This window comes from Taurulus bubalis, assembly GCF_910589615.1.
Source record: "Taurulus bubalis genome assembly, chromosome: 5".
NCBI classification, from domain to species: Eukaryota; Metazoa; Chordata; class Actinopteri; order Perciformes; family Cottidae; genus Taurulus; species Taurulus bubalis.
The window spans coordinates 20,392,057-20,419,944 of NC_136593.1; the positions used below are offsets into that span (position 1 = coordinate 20,392,057).

Genomic DNA, 27,888 nt, shown 5'->3' on the forward strand with positions numbered 1-27,888 from the left:
GCCTCAGATCCATATCACACTTCCTGTTATCCGACCGCGTACAAAAGCAACTGAAGAGCCGAAAATGCATGTGGTGGAGATGCATACATTTAAAAAAAGCAGACAAAAGCAGTCAGGAAATAAGATAACTTTAACAATTTTATTTGTGAAAAACTACAAGCAAAATTCATAAATAGACGTTTCTATTTGAAGCGGAGGAGAGAAAAGAAATGATCAGGTTAGCCTATAAGCGCAAAGTCGTGCACATGCCAGAAACATGTATTATTTTAACATTATAAGCTAGACAAGGAGCCGTGATCTGCAGAAAATGCAGCGTACATTTCCACACCGGAAACATGATGTGACCATTTCACAAGGGGAAACAATGACACATCAGCTATAAGTTTAACAAAACAAAACAAAATGCATTAAACAAAGAATGGATTATTGTACTGTCCCTAAAACTTCTTTTTTTTTTTTTCCTTTCTTGTCTTTTTCAAACCGAGCAATAACTTTAAAAGCATTGTACAAGACATTGTTATAGCAAGAAATGGGTTTGTATAATACAGTTAATTGGGAATTCACGGTTAAGGTTATACAGTCAGTAAACAAGCCTTCTTCTATATTTGGGTCTCTGACAAACAAAGCTAAAAAAATGTAACCATTTTTACACAGTAAATTAAGGTTACTGGTCGCACACAAGAACAGAACTGCTTGCGCGGAAAAGAAAACAGGAAACAAAAGACTTCAGCTCCGATGCCATCATTCATAGTGTTTTTAAATTCTATATACAAGCAATAATTCATATACTCAGCAAATGGCCATTTGTCAATAATTTAACAATGAATCCGTTCTGTTGGAGTACTCAGTCAAGTGAACGTGGTTGCAGATAAGGCAGGTGAAAAGATGGCTTCTTAGGCCCAGTTCTAAACAGATTGCATTACAAAGCTGGGGTCGTTTTTTTATCAGTAAAAATTGGACAAAACATCCCGACATTCCCACTTTTTTTTTTGTTCTATTCACATTGCTTTTCCTCACTGAACACTGATTCATAAAGTATGCAATAAAGTACATAATTACATATTAACCATAGCTTTAAAAGAGCAGGAAGAAAAAAAACAACAAAAAAACAATAACTCAAGATGAACACATTATCTCTTGGACCTCAAACATTGCTTACGACCCACATATGATTATCACCCCTACGCGTGAAACTGCAACGCTTTTGGTGGACATCAAGTCTCGCCCCTCAGATCCTGGTAGGATATATTGAGCTGGGTTTTGTGTGTGGGGGGACTGTTAACCTCCACTAACCCTGGATTCAGTTCCTCAGGGAGCGACTCGAGGGCCTCTGTTGTTAGGGGAGCTACTCGCACTGTGGGAGTCCAGCAGAGCGGAGACGGGGCTTACTGAGGCCAAAGGCTTCGACCCAGCAGACCCAGACCCAGACCTCCTCTCCGCTCCCCCCCCCCACGCACCCAGTCCGCTTCACGTCGCCCGCACAGCGAGACAAGACCCACCCACTGGCCGTGGAGCCGCTCGTGTCTTCCGGACTCGCACCGCCGACACTTCCCTGCCCCCCCTCCCCGATTTAGGCGTGCACAGAGACAAGTGGACAATAAGAACACCATTTACATGGATTATATTAGTCTTTATTTAAACTGTTATTCATCTCACACATTAGATAATTGCAATTCAAATTGTTATTTATCTGTCTATGTATCATGTCATTATGAAATTCCTTTGGTCCTTCAATAAATAAAACTAAGATATCATATACACATTTATTCTTTATACAATTTCATACAGTTAAAGGAAATTATGTTGGTCTAGTATCAGCTAAGGTGGAAGTGAATTAAAACGCTTAAATAAGCCTTGCTGTTTAAAAAAAATTGAAAGAGCAATTGTGTTCTATTTACTGCAATGTTCTTTTTTTCCAGGAGTCTTAAATTAATACAAAAATAATAAAATAAAAATCAACTGAATTGTCAATCTTTGCAAATTTAGTTTTTCGTCTTTGCACTCCTTTTTCTGGGATATCGGGTTTGAGAGGATGAAGATTCAAAGCGGTCTTCAGGACCGCAGCGAAAGAAAGGATGGAATCGATTCACAACAGCTTGACACAACGGGTCTATTTTACAGTTCGCTCTGGTTTCACCAAGTGGAACTGCGTGGCACCGCCCTCCAGACACAAACTCTGGCTGCGGAGCTGAGAGGACAGCTCTGCCTTTAGCCAGAAGAAAGAAAAGGAAAGAACTCAATATCCAAGTACGGAATGCAGAAAATATCAACAGCTTTTAGTGTTTTACACAACAGCCTACACTGTACAGTTAAGGACATAAGATACTGTATAAGAGATCTGCTATAGCATACTAAATCATAGACGATCTAGTTGAAAAAGTCAGGAGTCTGAACCTTGACCCGTACAGACCAAGACGGACCTGATGGAGGTCCCGACAGTGTTCAGAGTGAGACAGTGTTGTTGAGAAAAGTGAATGAGAATTTGATTCATCAGCACTCTGTCACATTTGAGTGAATGGGCAATCCCAGATCTGAAAAACCGCTTCACAGTGTATCTAGCACCAGTGTGTGTGTGTGTGTGTGTGTGTGTGTGTGTGTGTGTGTGTGTGTGTGTGTGTGTGTGTGTGTGTGTGTGTCTGCGTGCGTCTGCGTGACTCGAGTCTCGTCCTGTCATCTTCGTACTGTCATAAAAACACTGAAGGAATGATCGATCGGCGGGGCTACACAGCAAAGCTTCAACATAAACAAAAAGGAGAATATCAAAGTATACAGGTGCAACAGGTAATAAATAAGGGTAATAATAGTTTAAAGTTATTGAAATGATGGTGGTTATTGTGCCCAGCGAAGAATTCTTCTTTACAAAAACAAACAAAAAGGTCAATTTGGCCTCACATCCACATAGAAATATAAAACAATACATACAAGTGTCTGGATGCTACCGCAGGGGAGGATTTGGGGGTTTGGGGTTTTGGGTTTGGGGTTGTTATTCCTTGCAGCTCCTCGGGGTGTAACCACGAGGGGAGTTTCCCCCGGCTGCACTGCACTGTTCCTCTCAGACATCCGACTCCTCTCCGCATCCGGGGGTGAGAGGGGGTTCATGGAATGGAGGCAGGGCACCGATGGGAAAGGTGATATCTCTCCCCATATGGGATCCATAGTGTCCAGAAACATGTGTGTGTGTGTGTGTGGGGAGGAGGAGGTGGAGCGGGGTAGAGGGCGGGGATGGGGGGGGGGAAAGGGTACGGGACCTCAGAAGGACTCGTCGTGCCCCACAGAGAGGTCCCCTTTGGGCGTGGAGGCCCGCGATGAGCCCTTGTCCATGCTCTCGGAGCCGGAGCTCTGGTGCTGTTGTTCGGAGCCCGCGCTGGACGTGATGGTGGACGAGGACGTGGAGGAGGAGCGGGTCTTCTCCTTAAAGTCTGTTATGATCACCGTCACGTTCCCTACGGTGATCGCCAACTGCTGGGCGGTGCTCCGGTCGATGTTCTTCAGCTTGGGCCTGGAGGGGCACAGAGACACACACACACACACACACACAGACGTTAACAACCAGGCAGACAACGAGGGGGCGGCTACACTAAACTGCTCAATTCGCCGGGTGACACATGAACCGTCGGAACGGGTGTACATAAAGTGAGCGTGGGCGTTTAGTGTAAAAGATCATTTGTGAATCATTTGAGGTTTTCCCACTAGCCGAGTGCTGCATGAAGTGCTGCGTAGCCGTCGATGTGAAAGCATGTGTTCTGACAAAGAGGCGCAGAGGACGAGAGGCTGCTACGCACCTGGAAATGTGAGAGATCTTGTTGATCTTGTTGGTCTTTGTTGCTGATTTGCCAGACTGTATGCTGTGTTTGTCACTGGGCGGGCTCTGGTGGTTGTCTGATTTGGGTCTGAGGACAGATAAGACAAAAGGTGAGGATAATACCAGCGAACAGGACATGCAGAGACACAAGTGAAGACTCGGCGTGGGCACTGACCTGGTCTTTTTGCTGCTGGGCTTCTTCGTGACGGCTGGGACGACGTCCTTCTCTTTGTTCGGTTTGTCCGTGATCGGCTGTTGTTCGATGTCGCTCTTTTCTTTTTCCTTCTCCTTTTCTTTTTCCTTCTCCTTCTCAGGGGGGTCTTCCTCCGGCCTCACCAACTCTGGACGCTCGGCCTCCGGGCGTCCCTCCCCGTTGGTGCGCTCGCCCTCGCCGTCCGGGCGCTCCCTGTCTGTGCGCTCGCTCCGCTCCCGCCGCTCCTTCTTGGGCGGCGGAGGCATCGGGTACTGTTGAGCCACCTGCTGGGCGACCAGCTGGGAGTTGATCCTGGGTTTCCTGTGGAGGGGAACCGAGGAACAGAGATGGATTAGCCTCGTAGCGGAGCTGCGAGCAGACTCGCTGGCTACGCACCAACGCAGTCACACTACAGCTGACAAAGAGAGAGGGGGACTGAACCTGCGGGCCGACGAGGGACACGGGCTGCCGCACAGGTCGGTTTGCGCAGCCGCTTCCTGCCGAAGCGGCTCTGTTTTGAGGGCTAATCGTGTTAGCTTGCGGTTGTAATAAAATGAACGCGCAGGATCACAAGGTGGGACATTTGCAGCGCGTCACTTAGTTCCTCTAATCTGATTACTGCGGGGTTGGCCCCATTTGTCACAGACTCAGATTCAGTTCGACATGGTGGAGCTGCTCCGCTCGCTGAGCTCACCAGCGACCAGAGCGCAGCCGACACCTTTTTTGTCTTCTATTCAAACATTCCTGAACTATCGCTTCTCGTTTCCTCATTGACATTTGGAAGAAGAAAAAAAACAGCAAAAGCGAGGCGGCTTTCCTTAGAACTCGAAAACCATTCCTTTTCCAACAACATAATTTGCAGAAATGTTAGAAACATGCATGTGCAGCAGGATGCAGCCTCTCGCGCCATCAGCTGTGCAGAAGAGCAGGGCCTGAAATTGAGAGGGGAAAAACACCAAGCCCAAGTCAGATCGCCTGAGCCAACACGCACACCTGCAGCATAATGGACACCAGCTGGCAGCATCTGGGAGGAAGCAGAGGACCTCGGGAGGAGGAGGACGAGGAGGGAGGGGGGCTTTGACTCAGCTGAGACCAAACTGCAGCCAGCAGCGTGGATAATCACAGGCCAGGACTGGGCATGCATGGTGAGGAGTAAACCGCAAGTGCACACAAGCGCAGTTGAAAAGCTTAGTGTGCAAACAAAACAGCCTGGCACGGCTCGACGGGCCGCTCAGGAGACCTCTCAGCGGCAACACGACACGTTGTGCTAGCTAGCTGTGTGTCCTCGGCCCTTCCAAAGTCTAGTCCTGGCAGGAGTTTTTGTTTATATCGCTGCAGAGGAGAGGAGGTCCCTTGATCCCCGGCAGCGCTTTGGAAGACCTGTGGTATAGTCGGGAATCTGTAGAAACTCTTGTCAGCATCAGACCAGATAAACAAGAGCCACTGCTGAGAAAGCAAATAAATAAATAAATAAATAATGAAGCTCTCGCCGAGAAAACAAAATATCTTTGGCTTTGCTTTTGGGAATGGTCTAACAGCAAACGCATGTGGCAAAAAAAGAGAAGAAGCACAATAGTGTGTCAGGCGCCGATTTGGGCGGCTCGCTGTGGAGAGGGGTTTTCAGACAGCTGCTTAAGTGGTTCGCCTCAGTGGTTCAATATGGCAACATCATATAGTGCCAGTCCAGTTACTCGCGTTTCTGCAATTGCACGTCTTTCACTACATGTAGTTTATGTCTTGGTAGTCAAGCACTTTGAAAGAAAACGAAATCGGACAATCCTATTATTTTTGCAACTTTTTTCTCTCTACTGCTCCACCAAGCTCATTAAGTCTCCTCCTGCTGCGGCCTATTGCAGACGGAGAGGGCATTTCCTTGAGGAGGGCGCAGACGATCAATCGGGGCATAATAGAGCCTCATGCCGTTAAGTTCGCGCCACACTCCATCAATACGCCAGCTGTGGCAAGTGCTGAGGAGCCCCGGGCCGTTGATCCAGTACCCATTAGGTGCCTTGGTTCTCTGAAGCCCAGTGCTCTCTCTACCTGCTGGCATTGTGTGAGGCACCCTGTGGGAATTAAAGCGTGACACGGGAGTGAAGTTCCCTTCCGGGCTTTAGAATTGCCAACGCTGTCCTGTTCCCATCAAATAGATCCCAATTCCACTTCAATCAAGAGTAAGTACCTCCAGGGTTTCCCTCGCCTACCTAACTCAAAGGCCTTTGTATCATTGGCCGCCACCTTGGGTGAAAATTTGGACCAAAAAAAACGTATCACTTCTTTACGTCAAAACCATTGTGTAACTGCTTTGATACCATGTAATGCTCGACACTCAGGTGTGCAGGCAACGGGCGGAGTGACACGTTCTGTTTAACAATTAATTGCCGGGATTTGTGAGGCAAACAAATGTGTATTCCTTTGCGATACTGCAGATCATTTTGGAATGCAGAAATGAGCATTTCATCTGTTAAGCACATGCGGCTGTATGTTTCCCCAGGTCATTTTAAACAATATCCAGTTGTTGGTTTGTCACTGATGTCTAAAATAATGCTATAACTTGAAGAGAAAAAAAGACGATAAGGGCGTTCTTTAATGAAAGGCTTTGGGACAGAGGAAGAAAAAGAGAGAGGACCGACTATAACAGGCTATTTGAACATTGTAAGACCATCACAGCACCTTTAGTACAGTGCCGACTAAATTCTAACACTTTCTCTGTCTCGGAAGAATCCAGGGAAAACCTTGACTACCCATGTTCAGTACCGACACGCTCCTAGTCATAGTACTAAATAAGTAACTACGACTAGCAATTCTTTTGAATGCGTCGGTGATTAAGTTGATAACCAATTAAATAGGAAGTGATAATTAGGAGTTTACAGCATTGGACCTCCTCGTCTGTGTTGCTGACACCAATTTTCAATTCTAAATCCCAGTACACTTCTGAGCCTGCATTTCTATGTCTGTCATATCTGTTACTATGTCAATGACATAATACCCCTGTCCCCATGGGAATCGTGAGGGTCCATCGAGTGCCTCTGGATTAGTGATCTGGGGTCAACATGTGATGGGAAAGTGTGACAGAGAATTCCGGTTTTGGGGAGAGAAAAAATGCAGGGCGCAAATCTACAATAACAATGTGCTCACAGACGCCTTCTGAAATAATAATTTTTTTTGGAGGGATCTCTCTAACCCTCATCCGCGAGTAAACAGATTGGGAACGCACACAGCATCCCATCCAACAGGACGAGAAATCATTGTATCTGGCCATGAGAGCGGAGTGAGAGAGGAGTGATTGAGAGTTCCACTCCTCTTTTGCCTGTTGCGGAGATGAAGCCCTGGTCAGAGTCCGAGATTTGTGTCAGCAGCGGCGGCGCTGGCAGAAGCAGCCCCGGTAGTTGAGCAGTGATTCAGTGCCAGCTGTAAGTCAGCCATGAGTTGCTGCTGGCACGATAGAGCCACTGCTCTCTTCGCCCCATTATTTATTTACTGACCACACATCGCGGCTTTGCACAGCCACGCTCTGCGGCTCATTAACATGGCTGCAGATTCTGCACAACACATTATATATGTGTGTGTGCGTGTGGCCCTGAACAGCTGGGGGAGCGGGTGGGGGTGGGGGGGGTCGGGGGGGGGGGGGGTAGGGGGGAAGGGGGGAGGGAGGGGGGGGGTGGGGGGGTCGGAGAGTCCCCTTCTGCTTAAAAAACAACTTCATATTGAAAATGAATTATGACTCACATTTAATTATAATCTGTCCACATTGTTGAGCGTAGAATGTCCCGATCTTACGACGACATTGCAGAAAATTACTCTCCAACAACTGAACCCATATTATTTCGCAAACATCCAAATCAAACGCGAAACATTCATGTTTCACAGGAGGCCCTGGAAACGATCCCGGGAGCAGGACCAGGAGTGAACTCCAGGGCCCAATTGCAGAGATTGCTCCAACCTCCCACTGCTGCCAATATATTCCTGGGGATTCAGCACAAGTGTGTGAGTGAGAGTGTCAAGTGTGCAAAGCCTGCTGTCGAATCATTTCCCACTGTGAGGGCTTACAGCTTATTACCTCCCCTTCGCACAACAATAGGCCATGATTGACAGCTCCTCCCATGCTTGGCCCTAAATTCCACCGTCTGGGGGAGGGAGGAGTGTGGGACTCCCTCCACGGGACGCCCTGAAATAACTATCATCATGCGTAAAAGCTCCTAATTCAGTGAGACTGACAGCCGCAGTTAGACAGCTCCTTTCGGCCAGAACCATCCCAGAGACGGACACACCACTGCTCAGCTGGGGCTCTTGTTGGCCGGGAGCAGCAGACACCGCCGGCCGAGGGGCAAAAAAGACTGTGGCTGTTGTTGCACAGGGGAAACTCTTTCGAGAGAAACCAAAAAACAATGAGCCGGAGCGCACTTCACACGGAAAGTAATGAAGAGAGTGAGCGAGCGATGGGGAGTGTGATATATAGACAGAGAGAGAGGCGCAGGAAAGCCCTCATTAACACAGCTCTTTTATTTGAAGTGCTGTGTGGAGGACAAGCAATTATTTCCTGCCAGGCCGAGTGAATGCAGTGGCAGACAGCTGAGTGAAGAGGGGGGAGAGAGGGAGGGAGAGGGAGAAAGAGACAGAGAGAGAGAGAGACACACATAACAGTATTTCTCGACCATGAACAGCCCACCGAAGAGCTCAGACTATTTAAACGCCACCCACTCTCTCATTCAGACTTTCAAAATAGCGAAATCTACGCATTACGAATGTGGGCTACTTGTCCTCGATGTGCAAAGTTGTGCACAAACATGAATCCTCCATTCATATGAATTCGGCGATGACCTGGTCATCGTCTCACACACACACACACACGCCTGAGGGACCATCTCAGCCTCGGCCTGGCGCACGTCTCACAGGTCTGGCAACCATGTAACAGATGATCTACGTGCTCGTCTGTGTCAACACTTGCTGTCCGCCTTCATCATTATGTGGAGACACGTGACGCTCTCCCCATCACCAGTAGTGAGGGTGACGGAGCAGAGCACACAGCGGCCCGCCTGCGCTGCATCTAATTTGTTAACCAGTCGGCGGGTCTGTATTCCTGCACGCTTCCATTGTTCTGTCTTTCCAGAGAGACTTGAGGTACGAAAGGGAAGAGAGTGCAGCATGGCCGCTGCCTGACAAACACTTCTTCCTGAAGTGGTGCACGAGAAGCGGCGTGTGCATGCGTTGGCTGACTGAGGGCAGTGGTCATCAGTATGGATGGTTATCCGTGCATCACTTTACATGAAGTTCACTATTAATGCAGTAACTAGAGCTGAAACTATTATTCGTTTAGCAAAGCCGCTATTCTGATAATTGATTCATCGTTCAAGTCATTGTTTAAAAAAAATTTAATTAAATCTCCGCTTCTGGTTTCACAAATGTGAATATTAGCTGGTTTTCTTAGTCTGCTATAATATTGAGGTTTTGGACTGTTGGTCAGACAAAAGCTATTTAAAAATGTCCGACTGGGCTTGGCATTATCAATTTATCGGTCAGTTATTTTCTCGCCGATTAGTCGTAAACGCATAAAGCCCAATCTTCAGTTATTGTGTCCAACCATGATTCCAAAAGATATTCAATTTACTGGGGAAAATAAAATATTTCCATGATAAATTACTTGTTATTGACTCATTTCTTTGTGCTAATCTACTAATTAATCAATTGTTTGAGGACTAATAGTTGTACACTTAACTGTGTGAATTCGTCAATAGGGGAAAAGGATCACAAAACTATGGAACTCTCTGCGACCTCCATACTGTACTACAATGCTGCCAACGTCCAATGCTGCCAAGAAAGCATTAATGTCAATCTCCATGTCTCATATTTTTACTGAAAATCGCCCGATAACGATCGGCAGTAAAACTTTATTACACACTTTGCTGTGTAATTAATCAGCGGTTAACACAGGGCGGGATCCATACAGACCAACTAAAGTCCGCTAAGGCACTATCTTTAGATAGACAACAATCTTCAACGAACTCTTTTAGAAATCGACTCTCAGTGAACAGGAACAAACCCATTTGTTTATTTGTGGGGATGTTGAATGGGAAAATGACAAATAGGAATACCACTGGACTGTGGGTCTTGTGCTCACCTGCGAGGACGCTCTTGATCAGCTTGAGCCCGAGGTGACTGTGTGGGTGTCACAGTGTTGTCACCTGCAGCCATCCATGGGAAAAGTGATCCGTGTGAGCGAGTGTGTTGTGGAGGTTGAATGAGGACAGCACCTGCAGAGCAGCCTGAGGCTACAGCGCTTTACGATGCATTCCCACTGCCCACCAGAGGCATTAACCATTCATCCCGCCAAGAGTCCCTTCCAGTCAGGACTTTGAACGCTTAAAGCTACCGTCACACCCCTCAACCATCTCCACTCCTTGTGGGGTGTATGTGGATTCAACCACCATATTTCAATCAGGTGCTGTGTTCACACAGCAGGCTCTCAGAAAGCGGCTACACCCACACCTTTTCCCCACACCTCAAAAACAGTAAAAGAGCTCAACAGTCAGGCTTGACATTTAGTTACTCCTGACATTATTGGACAAGAAAAAAGGAAGAAATTCAAAGAAATCACTCAATGGGGCGATTACAGCTGTAAGCCTTGTGCACCGTGCTGGCTGGTGGGAGTCTGGTTTTCTGTCCGAGTTTTAGTGCCTTTGAAAGAGATGGACATGAGCGAGAAGAAAAGGAGATCGATGAATTAACAGAGGAACCGTCTACGTCAAAATGCCGGATCATAACTGACACAATTATCTCCTTGCATGCCGGTTGCTGTGGTCAAAGTGCTTAAATCCGTAATTTGTCCCCAGTTCACCCTTACTGGAGAATAAGAAACCCTGATGTGTGCGTGCGTCTTCGCCAACACAGCAGGTCTCCACCGCATAAATGAAGCACTAGTTTAGCAGCGAGGTTGTCAGCCATGTGTCAGCCTGGCACGCTCCGTCCGAATTTCCGCCAGCGTATTGCAATCCCGGTATTGCGAGTATCTTCGGTTGACGGTTAAAAGGATGATTATAAACATCCCGAGTCTGCTTGTGTGTAAAAGATAATTCTTCTTCACACTGACAACTCTATCAGGCTATGAAGTGGCGTTGATCGTTGACTGACAGCGAGTCCTTGCAAAGGCACTAAGCACGTATGAGCTCCCTCCATCAGCAGCACTGTGTCACATTGCTCCGTATCATTCATTTGTTGTCCTCCTCGCCGCTGCCACTCCATCACTCCCTTTGTCTTCTTCCCTTTCGCCCTGTGCATTACCCCCCCTCTCACGGCCCAGCCTAAATCCTGCTGGCTTTAAGTAGGTCGTCTTCACCTCTCTTCACGCTCTCTCCCACGGTTTGCCTCTGGTGTGCGTGAGTGATCTGTCAAGTAGACCCGGTCGAACCGTCTTTCCGTTGTTCTGTCATCCTCTTTGCTTTAGCTTAAACAACGCCTGGTTTACAATTTGCAGAACCACCAAAGGGGACATTGCAACTTCGCAGCCAGCTCTCGCGTTCCACACAAGGGGAACAACGTCAAGCGGCCAGACACAGACAACTCAAGTGAGGAAACCCGACACCAAGGAGTCAAACAAAGCCACTACGGGCTGCTGTAGCCAAGACTGAGGCTCCATCCACACCAACGCGACTCTAAACCCAACTCCGTCCACGTGGACGTGTCAGCATGGTTTTCTAAATGATCTCAGTCCACACGGCAACCTTTGAAAATGCGCATCACATGACCGTTCACGCACACTGGGCATGTTTACGGGGTAAACAGGAAGCAGGTTTTCTCCACACTGCAGTTGGTTTAGTTGCATAAAAACACTTCGGGGGAAGAACGGCAATGGGGAAAAGAGGGGCGGGAGATTTCTTTGCTCGGACCGACGGCGCTCAGAGTCATGTGATCGGGGCGTGACGAATCAGGGAGGGACACGTCATGACCACTCAGACCCCGATCAAGTAGCGAACGCGGGCGTCTTCTCCATTTACGCCCGTCCACACCAGGACGTATGAAAGGCATCTTTGAGGCAAATAGTAGTTAAGTTAATGGGTGATAATGAAAGGAATGAGGAAGGTGTCAAATATAAGCGGTCACATAATTTATGTTGAGCAGCAGCAGCCTCTTAATGCAAACTCCTCTGTTTTCCAGTGCTCTAAAATGCCAGACGTGCAGGACGCTTGGTGTAAACGTAGCAAAAGATGTGCGTTTTTAAAATGGAAATGCAGTAGTGTGGACATGGCCTCAGATATACCAGCTTTCCGGTGCGCAGTTTCTCCACAATCCTCAGGCAACCAGGATCAAACCATCCAAACTCTTTAACAATTCTTCGCCAATAAATGTTCTTAACATTAACTCTGGATTCACTCTCGATCTGCAGCGAACGGTGCCGTTCTTTCCCCCGTTGTATGGATGGTGGTGCTGGTAGAAAACAGAAAAGGCCGCCCAGACTATCTCTCTCCCTCCCTGGGTAATGATGTGCTTTAGCCCCTGGAGACTCTTGGCTGAGTGAGCACATCCCCCTTGCAGCCATCCATACCCCCCCACACACACACACACACAGAAATGTCCAGACTCTCTGTCCCTCCACCGCTCGTCCTCTCTCCGTGTCCTCTCTTGCCCTCGCTTTCCCTTCTCCTCAGCTAGCTGTGACTCCACACTGAACGACTCCCTCACTCCTTGTCCTCATATGCCTCTTTCTGTATTTTCCCCGAGACTCCCCGCTCCCTCGCGTTCGCACTCATTTGCCTCGTCTTTTTTTTGTGTGTGCAGGGAGGAGCCACCGATTCAGCAGCTCTCTCAACATTTCTCTCGTTTTGTCAAATTGCCAAATTGGCTACTGTATTTAATCACTCACACACTGCCAAATCCCATGAAGTAATTAAGAACTTTTAAATCCGGCAATTAACATGTAAAGATTAGGGCTACCCGCTCGTGCTTAGGGCTTTAGTGCAGATGCTGATAATGCTGGATAAGCAAAAGCAGTTTCCTCTGAGCGGGGGCCTGTGGGGGCAGGGGGTGGGCGAGGAAGTGCAGATATAAATTGAGCGCCGGCATGTCCCTCTTATGTAATTCCATTATCCTAGACAATTTGCCTTAATGTGACAGTGGTAGAATCCAAGGATTATAATGGCTCTATTCCATCATTGTAAAAGACAGAAAGGCATGAGCACACACACACACACACACACACACACACACACACACACACACACACACACACACACACACACACACACACACACAGCAATCATTTTCCAATAATTGTGCAGCCTCAACGCTTACACAAAAGAGAGAGATGCACTTTTTTTTTTTGCCCACACCAGCCATCTTTTGGCTTCAGGGTCGGTGTTCATCAATCCTGGTTCTAACTATCATAATCTGTGGATTTATGGGTTTCCCATATGGCCGTATTATAAAGCCTCAGACTTAATGCAAAACACATTAACTTAAGTGCATTAAGGTCTAAAGTAACCGCTTATGGTCGAGTCACAGAGGTTTGCTTGAGTGATCAGAAAAACATCTTTCCGTCACCTTAAAATTCACACATCACACAATATTTGTGCATGGCATTACCTCATAGGTCAGACCACACAAGCTACAGGTGACTTTTAAATCACCAACAGCGAGTACAAATAAAAGATGGCTTGTGTAAACCCAGAGACAGCCTGGTGACACAGATGCAGATAGAATAGACATTAAGAAGTGTAAAAATAAAATGTCATGTGTCATTTGATTAAGCTCAGGCTTCATTTTGCTGAGTAGTCTGGACTCCAGCTGTTGAGATCGCCTGACAAAAAAATTCAGATTAGATCCTGAAGCCACATTCGCTGTACGTTAACTACGACATTACAACACTGTGCGAAGAAGTATAAAGTTGCTTCTTTTTTTTATAATTTATTGGCCTTATACCCAACACCTATATGAATAAACTCCTATACCTCCCACTGCTGTGTACATAGTATATGGGTTGCTATGGTTCAGGTTTGGTGTCATCTCTGCAGTCTGAGCTTCAGATAAATTGCAGACCATTTAAATTGGTTTATTTAACCATTCAGGGCTCTACATGTTGCTAACCAGTGAGAGACACCCATTTGTTCCGTTGTATATGAAGCACAGATGGAAGCTACTTGAAATGACAACACAGAAACAGCGCATAGATAACAGCACAGCAGTCAAAGACTGGAGGTACCTCAAGACTTCCTGTGATCCCCGCCATCAATCAACTTTAGAGGGCTCCTAATGGTTTCTCCCTGGGCCCCGGGGCTGACAGAGGTGCATACCAAACACCACCACAAAAGCAAACTGATGCGCGGCAACACAGTGTCACATTCACGCAGCGATCGGGTTCGGATGCCAGAAACATTTAAATACGATCGCATGCGTCTCACCGGGGATGCTAATGCGAGCCCTTCTCCAATTACCAAAGAAGCAGGCGCTGGATGCAGACGCTGAACACTCGGGCTACTTGGACTTGTAGATTAGCAGCGAGGTCAGGTGCACAAAGCGGGAGGGCTTTCTTGTTTAAGAGTCAGAGTGGCGGAGGCCAGATTTAGCCTACTTGGGTATAATGTTACATCACTGAGTTGGACTGGGTCAACAGGTTCGTTAGGCTGCGCCGGGCTGGGGAGATGGGGCCTCTTCCTGCATGCTGATGCCGCAGCCAGAGTTTTGCCCTCGTTAACACACATTCTTGCCTCCATTGACCCACAGTTACCTAGCTTGCCAACCGCTGCAGGGGGGGATAACAATGTGCAGTTCAAGCCTCTATAGAGTGTAAGCCACTCACTCACTGTCACTCACTGTGGATCACATTAATTGTGTATCCTCCCTCGGCACCTGCAGAAACAGCTGGTGTCTCAATGACTCACACTGTGAGGGATGGCCGTATTACACTCAAAGGGGTGGAACCGTTCATCTGATCTGGAATTTCAAGTTGGACGGACTTGGTCTATGTGACTCGACCAAGCGCGTCACTGCCCAATGTCCGCTACATGTTGTACCAACAACTCTTCAGGAATGGGTGAGAGGCGAGTGCAAAACTTCCACCGACGTATAAATGCTCTCCTTACTAGGTTTAAAAACAGCCAACACAGGCTGACCTTTGTCCCAGGACACGGGAAAAGAAAAGCTATATTTGGGGACTGTGGAAGGAGTGTGTGGAAAGAGGTCACTTCCAGACATTCATAGCACTCTGAACGAGCCCTTTCGAAAGACGCTGAAACACAATCATGCCCCACTGACTGCACGGATCAATACCTACCTAAGTCCACCCTTTCTTGTAGTAAACATAAATTGACGATCCAAATCAAACTTTAACTTTGAGAGAAGGAGTGTTTTTGACTCCTACCAGCATGCGAGGGCCTCGGTAATTAGTGAACACACGTGCCCTCTTGCATGAAAGCAGATCCAAAGCAGAGCCTCAGATAAAAGCAGCAAGACAACAATCCGCACATAGCCGTAAGTGTGAATCATTTAGCTAAGAGCATGTTGCCTCGTCCCATCCTTTGCTGGTACACATCAAACGGCGAGAAAAAGACAGCTAATTAGTACTCATTAAAATAAGCGGCACGAGCACAACTACACAATTGCATTAATCAAAGGTTAACCATTCACATCAAACAGAAATGTGAGACAACCCCTCCTGTGATGTCATGTGCTAAAATGTACCAAATAGAGGCAACTGGGCTGTTGCCAAAGCACAGTGGCAGGATGGCTACGACATGCTTGTCTCTGCTTCCTGTTCAGCGCAGCAGGCTCAGCATGCACCCATCAGCTGTGGGCTTAAGCTACACACGGCTCGGGAAAAGATCATAGGGGGAGGGGGAGCCAGACAATTAAGACGGAGCTCAATCTTTTGGATTTTCAGTAAACCAGCGTCAGTGTGTTCTCCCTGCTTGTGGTACACCAGCGGTGTCAGTCGAGCCACTCATTGTAAAACCACAGCTGGAAAGGTTAGAGTGCAGGGGACTTGTCAACAAACCCACAAATGACTCATCTGTCTCCATCTCATCGCACAAGTGATGACACGGGTAAACAATCTCGCACCGTGACACACGATACTTCTCATCAAAAACATTTCTCTGATCAGGGGGGCGGAAGTGTCAAGAGTACACACACACATAAAAAAGGGAATCCCATCGTGACATTAAGCTACACAATGATTTCATCAGTTTCCCATAAGACGCAGTTGTCTTCAGCTGACATCGTTCGCAGGGAAGCTCAGGGAAATTGTCCGGGGACGTACAAGCCTGTTGCTATAGACGCCAATATGATTAATCCGGAGACATGTTCTGAGAGCAAACATGAGTGAATTCACTTGTTTGTGGCAGATTGAGTTTCGAACATGATTAATCATAGACAAATGTGTTGAATGACATTTAAAGAGACCGATTTTTTTTTGTAATGAAAAAAAAAAAATGCCACTAGTTTAAACCATCATGGTACACGGAAAAGAAAAGAAAAAAAAGGAGACAGAAATATTACAAAAAAACATTTACAAACATATATATTGGAAACAGTCATCTCCTTACTGTACATCCACCACATGCACGATCAAGCTGGCTCGTCTGACCATTAACAGAACCTCTGCAATCCTACAGGTAGGTGAAATGCACGCGCATGCATTCACCTTGTTTTACTCCATGAGAAAGAAAAGGAGGGGGGGAAATAAGCTATTTCGCTGTTGATGCACTGTTGCTGTACAGCCATCATGAAGTATGGTCCCTCCTCCCCCCCCCCTCCCCCCTCTGGCTAGTGAGGCAGCTAGCCTACCTAGACCAATGCATGAAAGCAACGCAATGTGTTCGTCGCATACAACGGGAAACTACGGAGAATCCAGACAACGGCGGGATGTGTTTGCAGAGAGAGTCCGTCAACAAGTCCGCGTTTGCTCGCAGACAAATGGGCTGTCGATCAAAGTTGTCATCCGCTTAAATTGCGATGCAATGCTGCTGCAGCCAGCCGAGCAGGGGGCGGGAGGGGGGGGACGAGACACTCAGACGAGATGGAGAGAGAGGGAGAGAAGAGAGAGCGTTACGTTACCTTGTGGATGTGCCCTTCCTCACATCGCAGATGCTGCATTTGAAAGCCTCGGCGGTGTTCTTGAAGGTGCAGACGCTACAGTCCCAGTACCCGTCATCAGCAGTCTGTTTGGCTTGTCTTTTTGGCCTGACGAATGTTAAGGTCAAGTTAGTTTCTTTCTCGCTTTCTTTTTTAAAATGTAATTTTTTTTATTTTTTTTTTAGTGTGTGGAAATAGCACCAACATATTTCACGAATTAACAAACATACGAGGAGGTGACAAGACGAGCCACGTTGTGTAAAAGCACAGGCTGCCAAGTGCAGCGCTAAATTACGGGGTTGTCATTACATTTTTCGGGGGGTTCGAGACCCGGCAAGTGGTTAAAAACCCCCCTCCTCAGCGGCGAAGCTCCACACCGTCCCGATTGTATCGCCAGCTAGGCTAGCAGGCAGGCGGAGCGCTGCTAAAACCCTCGGCATCGGAGCTTAGCATGTCGGCTAACAAAACCAATATCGAACAATGTCAATTTCGACATTGACCCTCCGAAAGGCTCCGTCGAGACTGAAGAGCGTTTCGGAGAATGCCAGGCGTCCCCTCCGAAAAAATTCCCTTTGTCTGTTTAAGTGACTGGGTTGTAGGGAGCGAGAAGCCGCCATAGTGACTGCACTATTCTAGCTAGCTGTGGCATACCAACTGAAAAAGGGAGAAACGATCCCTGTGTGAGGGAGACGCATCCAAATATCGAGCCCGAAACGCGCGGAACAACGCTAAAACGACAGCGGGCGGTCGCATTACCTTGTCGGGCTCTTCTTGTCGCCCATGGTGAAGAATAGTCCCGTGAAATAAGAAGAAAAAGGGGCCTCCTTTTAATTGTCAGTTAGTATAGTGGGTTCCAGATAGAGCCGCTGCTGAAGCTGTTGGCAGACAGGCTCCACTCAGCGCTGGCTCGAGGCACGGCACAGCGACTGACTGCACTGGCCCACGTGACCGCCGCGCAGCCAATCAGAGCGCGAGTCGGTTTAAAAGTCTGGGTGGATGTTTAGCAGCTATTTTAATAACTACTAGAGAAATTTGACAGACCTCACCTCACCTCCACCCACGCGCGCACACACGGAGATTACATCGTTGGCATGCTGACGTCGTTCATATTGCCTGAAATGAAACGAAAGCACATGGAACTTTTAAAACACAGGCGAATTGCTTTGTGAGAGAGGAAGGGGGGAGAGAATAAAAGGAAGCAATACACAACAAACACACTACAGGTTTGTCAAATGTACTATAAAAAACTATTTAAACAATCCTGTCAAAAAATAAGAGCAGCCAGCACAAGCTCTTTCAACAGGTGGAGTTCTGCTGAAACCTGTTTTTAATTGCGGTCTATATGGAAAAAAAACATTAGGGATCAGCTGCTCACCAAAGGCAGCAGTCATGCTCATTTATTATGGTTAATAATAATATTATTATACGTAATAACAGTGGTCCAGATGCAGTGATGATGGATCAACACTTCTAGACACCAGCATCACAGGACGCCCCAAGAAAGGTGTTGAGCATCTCCCAGCGTGCAATAGGTGACAGAGAGGAAACCTTTTTTGGGACGGTTTATTGCAGAGTTTATTAAACATGGCCGAACATACACATTCACACTCAGTTTCACACTTAAAGGGCAATTTAAGGGTGGGAGGAAGCCGGACATAGAGAACTCACACACAAGGCTGTGATTTAGAGATACTTTATTGTGAATAAATGTTGCAGTTCACACTTCTATATAAAAAAAGTGTTTGGTATAAATATCTGTTGTCTTGCACTGTGAATAGTCGCATTCAAAAACATATACCCATTGGACGTCAAGCATTGTTTCTTCTTCTCGAGAGACACAATGTTTACGGAATCAGAACCAGAATCGTTTATTGCCAAGTATGTTTCACATACAAGGAATTTGTCATGGCGGGTGATGCATAACATGACACAATAAACACAGTGAAATTAACATGTCCACCGTCTCTTGATTGATTCGAGACCCTAATAAGACACAGAGAAGACCCTCATTGCAGGAGAAACTTTGAATGGCTCCTCTCCCGTCCGGGCTCTTGCAGGCTGCGTCATGCCTCCGCGCAGCCCAGGACGAGGCTCTCTCGGCGGGGGAGACCCGGAGTGAATCATGTCGGCTCATTAGCCTCCCTCCACGGCTCCGGGTCCTATTGTGAGTCCCTCGCCTCCTCTGCAGAGTGAATATCCGCGCCTCCACATAAATCTGCCCTCCGCCCAGCGATTGCCTCGTAGCACGCTGCTCTAATTGAGCGTCATGACGGTGGCCTACTGATAACTACAATCCAGTCAAAACCAGATTAAACCTGCCTCGCCGGTTCCGTGATGAGTGTTTTTTTTGTGTGTCATAGCTTGCAAGCTATACAGTCACTCACTTGCACAGTGCATAGTGGAGGTCATTTGTATTCATAGGTGATGAGTTATTCTGATACAACAGGTGTGAGGAACATATTAAAGGAGGCTCGTTTACTGAGAACAGCTGGACTAAAGTTACAATTAGCCGCCATTCATTATTTACAAGAGGTGAGTATGAAGAGCAGGACATTATCAAATGGGGGGGCTGAGATGCATCGAAATAATTTAGAATAATTTCACACTGTCCAAAGGAGAATGGCGGGCGTGCTGAGTGTGTTTGTGCAGAATATATTTTTTATCCCTGAAAGACTCCTAGAAAGTGGGAGCCGTTTTCAAATTGTTGGTTTGCCAACAATACAAAAAACAAACTGTTCAGACTTAATGTGACGGCATCCACTGTGTCAAACGACACTCTGTCTGAAGCACGAAGCCACTTCGAATAAATAACCCCAGAGGGGCTGCTCGGCGTCTGATAGGAGATGGAGGCTGTACTGCTTCTGTGCACAAAGGTGAGTCTGTTTGAAGAGCTCACAGGTTTAATCTCGGCAGCAGACAATCTGCCCATCAAACATCCCCATCAAGTCCATATCGGCACCTCCCGTTTTAGGTCCAGTGCCAGCGTTGAGTGCCACTGCAGGAAGCGGTGTTGCCTTTGCATGGAGGCGGGATCTATAAGGTGGACTGTTTTAAACGCAGAGTTCCCAAAGGCATGGGGTAAAAAGCTGGCCGTAACAGAGCACATGTTCAGACCATCTCTCCTGAAAGACATCTTCAGTGTTCACTTTGGTCTTTCAGGTGTGGAAGGCGGGAGGTGATCGGACGAGTAGTCCGACTTTCATGCAGAAGACCAAAGTTTGCATCCCATGCCACGCCAGCAGTTCCCCTAATGGTAACCCCAAACGTTCCCTGGTCTCATCCAAGTCTTCTGGATGCCTGACACTAAACATATAACTAAATCAAAGTTTACTCGCCGACACTACAGTCTTGTAGGCATGTTGTCCCTGCAGGTCTGAAGGTAACAGGGGTTTAAAGGGGGCAGCGTGACAACACACACTCCCAAGCTTTCCTCGAAGGCGTTCGAGGTGTAGGACAAGTGATTGAACTAAAATTAAAAAAAGAGAGCCGAGAGAGTTGTAGAATGAGGGACTCTCCAAGGCTGTTCAGCCATCCGGCACTTCGGTTGAAGCTACAACTACCATGTGCAGATATTGATGAAAGACAGACTTTGTGATACTGTTATAATCATGTGCAGACTGTGGGTAAAGTGTAGGGTTAGGCTCCCGGTAAATGTGGCCCCCGATGCAATGGTTACGGGTTGGGGCCCTACATGCGGATCACAAATACAGCCTGTAAAGAATCTACCATCGCGGCAATAAAATAATTTACCACATGTGTAAAATTGTCAGAAATGAACACCAGGCAAGGTCGTTTAACCTGTAAAACACACCAGGAATCCAGAGAACTTCGTTAAATCCTAATACTCTCCGTGCAGTGATGAAAGTATACGTGAGGGATTGTTCACGAGCAGAATCCAATGGGAACTGGAGTGCGGTGGCAATTGAACTTGAAGAATAAATCTGTCCGGCACCTTAAACGTAAGTCCTTTTGCCTCAAGTGCTTCAGTTTGTCTCGAGCATCCAGTGTTCGACCTGAATCTTAAAACCCCTCTGCAACTTCTCCACGGTAGCCCACTGCGTCATTTCAATATGCCGCTGAATCATTTATGGCGGCGCACAAAAAGAAAAAGAAAGATGTGCCGCACCAATCTGCCCAGTGAGCAAAATCACCCAGAAATAAAAAAAAACTGTGTCTCGGGCCATTTCGTCTTCGTTTACTTGTTCCTCGAGAAGGAAAGAAAACATATTCAGAAACGGAGGAGCGGAGATAAGATGGAGCGAGCCGGGGCAGAAGTGGCAGAATTGGCTGCTAAAAAGGCAGCGGGACAGTATTGAGGACTCTCTGGCACTGATCCATATGCACAGAGGAGAGAAGTGACTTTTGATTAATCATCTCTCGCTGAACCCCCTCCTCCGGAATAACATTCCCCAATCGATACGCCTCGCACGCCGGGAAACCAAACACGCCGCTTATGAATGCAAGTTTAAATGATTTAAAGCCTTTCTTCTGCACGTCTGAATCCCCGATTCTTGTTTGACTTTCGCTCAGATTAAGCCCCCCCTCATGGTTTCTATACCTCCAGCGCCTACTGATTACGCTGTTTATTTTCTCCTCACAGTGATGCTGTTGCCACGATTAGACCCGCTCGACCTTTCACCCGCAGGTGATGCCCATGTGAGTGCGCATGCGTCGTTCCGGCAGATTTATTGCTCTTACCCAGGCCCATGCCGTCTGGTTGCAAAGAGCCCACCTGCAATGTTAATCAAATTCACTCTTCTGACAGGGCACATAACACTCTCGGACTTCAGGATGATGTTTGCTTTTCAGCTAAAGATCCCATGGATTCCCAATAGAAAAAGAATAAAACAAAACGTACAGTAGAAGAACAACTTGGTGGACGAACATGCTTGAATAAGCCATCTGAAGAAAGCTATTGTTGATGATAAATGATTTGGAGTGAGCTAACGATAGATTTCTTTACAGAATTGTTCAAACCTCTGTGTGTCTGTGTGTGTGTGTGTGTGTGTGTGGATTGTCTCATACGCTCACTCTCTCTTCCCCGCTATCTCCCGTCTTTCTCACGGCCTTCTCCGTTTCCACGTCCATGTGCTCTAATGCATCATGGCTGCAGCCTGCGCCCCGCATCTTGGGCGCGTTTTTGTGTGTGAGTTTAATGTGTGCTGATTGTCCACGCGGTCAAGCCCCGGCGGAGCTGTGAGGGTTGTGTGGAAGCGTCCACGGGGAGAAGAAGGGGGAGGGCGGTTGAGGACACTGTTTTCTTCAGCGGTGGAATGTCTTCATGCGTGTTCCTGTTTGGAGAGGCTGCTCACGGCTCCCAGAAGTTGGCAGGAAACCACATGCTGCTTACACTGGGGCCGATAAGGAGGAAGAGGAGGAGGAGGCGAGAGGAGAAGAAATGGGGTTGTGGTGGTGGTGGTGGGGGGCTTTAGTAAACCTTCAGGAAGGTAGATTATCCCACGAAATGCTGGCAGAGCTTCAGCCTTTGTGCACGCCTGTGTGTGTGTGTGTGTGTGTGTGTGTGTGTGTGTGTGTGTGTGTGTGTGTGTGTGTGTGTGTGTGTGTGTGTGTGTGTGTGTAGAGAATGAAGAGAAGAAAAAAAGAAGCAGCTCCTGAGTTTCAATGAATCCGGGGCAGGCTCCACAAAAGGGTCTGCAGAACAAAAGGCCTGCGAGCTGAGAATGTGCAGCGTGGTGGCACGGCCCGATCTCACGCTTTGTTAACTCTCAAACATGCCAGCGAATAAAGACGGAGACAATCACGCCTCGCTCGTCAATTACCTGCCTGTTGATTACAAAGCTGACCGCTCAACACCTTCCGACTGCGGGATCCATACGCGATGTTCCCGCCGCCTCACGCGGGACGACTGTGCACCACGATTATTATTATCATCATTTTTTTACATCTAGTCTATGGAATTAAATCTGTGTGTTGGAATTCTGAGCGCACCGTGGGGAAAAAGATTGTTTTTCCAAGTGCAAAACTCCTGTTTAGTAGAGAAATTAGTGTCAAGCAGAGAATAAATTATTCAGAGCAAACAAAATAAACAATTGAAAAGCTCAATACATTTATTTTCATTTTGTCTCCAATCCAGTAGAGCACTACAGGAATGAGTCCTAAAACCATGAAATGAGTTAGCTTGTTTGCACGTATACGCTCTCCTCGTCCAAAAGTCCATTTTTTTCTTCTCTGCATCAGTTTTTGGTTAGATGCCTTTACATAATAAGATAACAAGTCAGTGAATATTCCACTCGTGAGTGTTAAAGTAGAAAAAAGAAAAGCTGTCGTGAACAAGTGGCCAAATGAGACTAAACTCTGCCTTTAGTTTAGTGGTGGCGACAGGAAGTCATGTGACTGTGGTGGAGTTTGTTTGCAGCTTAAGGCCGATCGTATTCACGCTTCATTCTAGTATCGAAAGAAAGAAAGAAAGAAAGAAAGAAAGAAGGAAAGATAGATAGATAGATAGATAGATAGATAGATAGATAGATAGATAGATAGATACTTTATTAATCCCCAAGGGGACATTTGTTGTCATAATTTGTTGTCATAAAATGTGTTCGCCACAGGGATTATTTTCTGCAATAATCAGAAGTCCAACCAGTGCGATGCTAACTTCTGTGTTGGCCTATAAAAATACGTCATCCCCCGCAGCACAATAGGATTATCTACAGCAGGGAAATAGCTCAACCTATTCTGTGCTAGTCAGAGAGCAAGTTTGCTCAATTTTAAGACATCTTTGCCCGATAATTACACTTTAAAAAATGTATATATATATATATATTCTTCTGTGTTCCAAATGTCCCATTCCGTGCTCAGAATTCAGACCTGAAATATAATTAGCTCCTTGACTCATTATGCCGTTATACTTTATCGCGCAGCTCATCACGGTGAATCAAAAGAGATAATGAACCCAGTCTTCTCAACAGTCATGCACAGAGAGACGTGACAAACGAGATTGGATAGGAGGGTCGCCGCGGGTCGCCGCTTCTCAGAGAGTGGCTGAAGCAAATCAAATGTCAAACAGAAACAATATAGTCCACTTTTGAACATGCTCCTCCGAGTGTGTAGCCTGTTTGCATTTTTATTTTGTACCCACCCTTCCCCCTATCATAAAATGGCATGGGGCTGAGCCTCACATGTCCAACCACAGTCTATAGTAATTCCCTCAAGTGCACACACACACACACACACACACACACACACACACACACACACACACACACACACACACACACACACACGCGCACACAATCTGAGGGATTATAAATTACAGGCACTTGGGAAAGGTTTCAGCTGACTACGGCTGATGTTTATGGTTTTCTATGACTGGATCCAGCTGTTTGGAGCCGCACAATGCCCCGAGAGGCGCAGTCAATTTGGCAGATTAGCGTATTGACAGATGGTGTGCCATCCATCCAGCAATCAATATGCGTTATTTTAATCCCTTCAAATGTTTACTCAAGGAATGTGGATGCAGAAACGCCTTTCTCCCGTCGGGCTCTGCCGGCGTTTAGACAGTATCCCCCACCCTCTCATTACATCTATACTCCCCCTTCCGGCTTTTCTCTCCCCCGCTACAGGAATGACTTTCTGGCCATCCGCGCAAAAGCAACACTCTCCCTTCACCCGGAAAGTGCAATGGGACACGCTCCCCTTTCCCCGAGTGGGGCGGCCAAATCGAGCAATCAGAGAAGGCATCCATCACCGTCCCGTGTGGGGTGCAGTAAATGACCTTGATGTAGTCTTCACACTCAATTTCAGATACCCTTGGGCTCCATTATGGGGAGATTTAAGCAGCCAGAGCGCGGCCGGCCTTCACATCTGATTCCTGCGACACTGAGCGTGCGATGCAGCGCAGAGGCAGAGAGTAATTCGGGAGGAGGTACAAGGAAGAGGAGGGTGAGTCAGCAGGTGATGAAAGCACGACATGGAAAATGAAGATGGAGTAAGAGAGGCTCCGGGAGATGAAGAGGAGGAGGAGGAGGAGGAGGAGGAGGAGATGGCATGGAAGTGTCTGGAAGAGCGAGCATGCGGATAGAGGAGGAAGGATTGTTCTTCAAGGACCTCCTGAAACAGAGCGCTATACCTCATAAACCAACAGCACTCCAAGTAGAGTACAGACGCAATATAACGGCCGTTTTCAGACGGGGAATAAAAAATGAAAAAACAAGATCTGAAGAGTGATCCATCACAGAAGCAGCACGAGTGAATTTAATCATCTGTGAATATAAAAGCCCTGGCGCTCTCTGCCTCTTTTTACTACTTTAGCTGCTAGAGAAGAAAGCAAACCCCAGAGGAAGTATGCACAGATGAAAACATGTTTGCATACCGACCACCCACACACACACACACACACACACACACACACACACACACACACACACACACACACACACACACACACACACAGGGATGTGCGCGAGAAATTTTGACAGCGTGGTTGCTACTCCCGTAAGATGTTGCATTATATATATATATATATATATATATATATATATATATATATATATATATATATATATATATATATATATATATACACACACGCTAACATTGTCAGCAGTAAGATGGGTTATTGAGGTAAATTTCTGAATTTGTGATGGACGTCTTGAACTTGAGAGCAGCTGTTGCTTCATAGACACAGGTCACTGGTTACCAGGGTGAAGGGGCCGACTAAGATCTTTAGATTGGGAGTGGATTTTCTACAAAACCATCTGTTAAACCCCGGCTTCCAAGGCAAAAGCATGAGTCAAAATCACAGAAATATTATAATTAACAGAGAGGAAAGATGTTTTATGTTTGTGGAGTTTAAAATGTGACCGTGAGGGTCGTAAGAATGTGGAGCTGCCGCTCTTCATCTCTGTATTTAAGATGACAGCAATCTCTCTTTCAACCTACAACTGAACAAACCGTCAACATTTTAAAACATATTGGTGTTTTGTGACACTTTGTCTGATGTTTAATATTTCATTTTCTTTTTTTCAATTGACAGTTGAATACAATATTTTACGTCAAATAGTGAAAATGTAGACTTCTCCAAAAGGGACAGCGTTGGCCTTATCACATGTATCTCTAGAAATAATGATCAGAATGTCACCAAATTCTGAGATTTCCCGCTGTCCGCCACAGCTCTTCTTCTTTTACCAAGAACTGATCATGCATTGACTTGGATTAACACTATAACTTCATATATGTGTGTGTGTTCTCAAGGAAGATGGGACTTAATAAAAGAAACAAGGGAAACTCAAAGTTAGAGAGACATTTTATTTCAAATGTTATTTTCATCATCATAATTATTACTATCATTAAGATAATAATAAAAACCATTTAGATTTTAATTCAAATAAATTTCATTCATTTTCTTAAGCTCAGAATCCCAAATTTGCCTCAGTGGGCTTTACGATCTGTACACATACAACATCTCACATCGGTTCAGGAAGAAACCTTCGGGAGAGCAACACAAGATCCCTCTTCCCCAGATGGAGAGCAGGGCCATGGCAGGAGGCATCACAAGTACAGACAAGATCTGGACAATGGTTTCCTTTTCATTTCCACTTTCCTTCAAGTCCTACCCGTGAGGGAGGAACGAGGCGCTTTAAGCGCAGCAGGCCGCGGTCCGTTTGAAAAAAAGAAAACCCGTCGCCTGCAGCTTTATGAGTGGCATCATTGACAAAGGTCAGGTGTGCTCACTGTGAAATTATACACACACAAATTCCTCATTGACTTGTTAATACACCTGATATCCTCGCCCATGGGTGACAGCTTGCCCTTTTGCTGTCTTCTGTGAGGGAGGGGGGCGCATTCTTGATTAAATTAAGATGCTGCTGATGGAAACGCTAGAGTTAAACAAGCATGTAAATAAGATTAACATCAAGTGGCAAAAACAAGCCGACGGGGCGTTCAGACTGCACAGCGGATTGTGGCACGCTGTCTGAGGCCGCGTCCCAATTCTATTGTTATTTTTGTTCCAAGCGGAGAAAGTCACGTGATGCAAATGATTTTTCCTCTACACGTGGATAGCGATTATTAGAACAATGTGGATAGACGAGACCGGCTTTGCCAGGTCTGTTGCTCTGACAACAGGTCCAGATAAACGTAAAGCCTCATGCCTCAGGGGACTGAAACCCAAGAAAAGCCAGTTGTCAAAGAGAGAGTTATGTGTAATTCGTATAAGTACAGAGAGGATGGTTTCTCCAGGAAGACGTCATGATGTTCAAAGAGCCAGATGTAGCTGTGGAAAGAATGAAAAATGGAAATTGCCGATCCCCTCCTCTCCAGCATCTGAAATGGGTGGGGCTGGGGTGGAGAAAGAGATCTTTGACCATCACAATGAGATTTTTGCTGCGCTTCACTCAAAGTTGAGATTTATCGCCACATATGTATTTAGACATACATGAAATTTGATGCATTTGTTTGTTTTTTGGGGAACATCCAACTTGGGGTTCAGCGCCTCGCTCACATGCGTACCATGGAGTCAGGAATTGAACCGTCGAACCCGAAGCTCTGAACACAAGTAACAGCTGTGGCTGATGGGAATGTTATTATATTTTGCTGATATTTGGTCGTAAATCAAAGTGACACATTTTAGTTTTGACCTGTTGATGGATGAAAAAAACTTTACATTTTTTTATTCATGACAATCCAGCTGTTTCACTCAAAAGCACAAACGTCAACCCAATAGTGGTTCTAGAGGGAAAGGTCATGGGACTTGGAGAGATTATCTGAGCAACAGGAATGTGTCCGATAGTTGTCGAAACCTTTCAATAGAAAAAAATTAAATAAAAACACAAAATGTCAAAAGTCAGAGGACTCATGCTCTGGGGACCATACAGGT

General features: G+C 46.5%; 1 protein-coding gene across 1 annotated transcript; it reads right to left on the reverse strand.

The window, feature by feature from the left end:
* Positions 1-1,615: 1,615 nt before the first annotated feature.
* Positions 1,616-17,926, reverse strand: rybpb (RING1 and YY1 binding protein b). The gene is made up of 5 exons (XM_079218593.1): positions 17,811-17,926; positions 17,037-17,162; positions 3,978-4,316; positions 3,783-3,890; positions 1,616-3,499 (listed from the first exon to the last, which is right to left on the reverse strand). The coding sequence occupies exons 1-5, from the start codon at positions 17,834-17,836 to the stop codon at positions 3,250-3,252; spliced, it is 849 nt and encodes a 282-aa protein (XP_079074719.1). The 5' UTR covers positions 17,837-17,926; the 3' UTR covers positions 1,616-3,249.
* Positions 17,927-27,888: the final 9,962 nt, after the last annotated feature.

What these genes read in the sequence shown, in the direction of transcription:
- rybpb (XM_079218593.1), bottom strand. Translation starts at nt 17,836, where the DNA reads ATGGGCGACAAGAAGAGCCCGACAAG. An exon ending in GACAAGAAGAGCCCGACAAG is followed by an intron (nt 17,163 to 17,810) that starts GTAATGCGACCG and finishes AACATTCGTCAG; the next exon opens with GCCAAAAAGACAAGCCAAAC. An exon ending in CCCAGCAGCAAAAAGACCAG is followed by an intron (nt 3,891 to 3,977) that starts GTCAGTGCCCAC and finishes ATCTGTCCTCAG; the next exon opens with ACCCAAATCAGACAACCACC.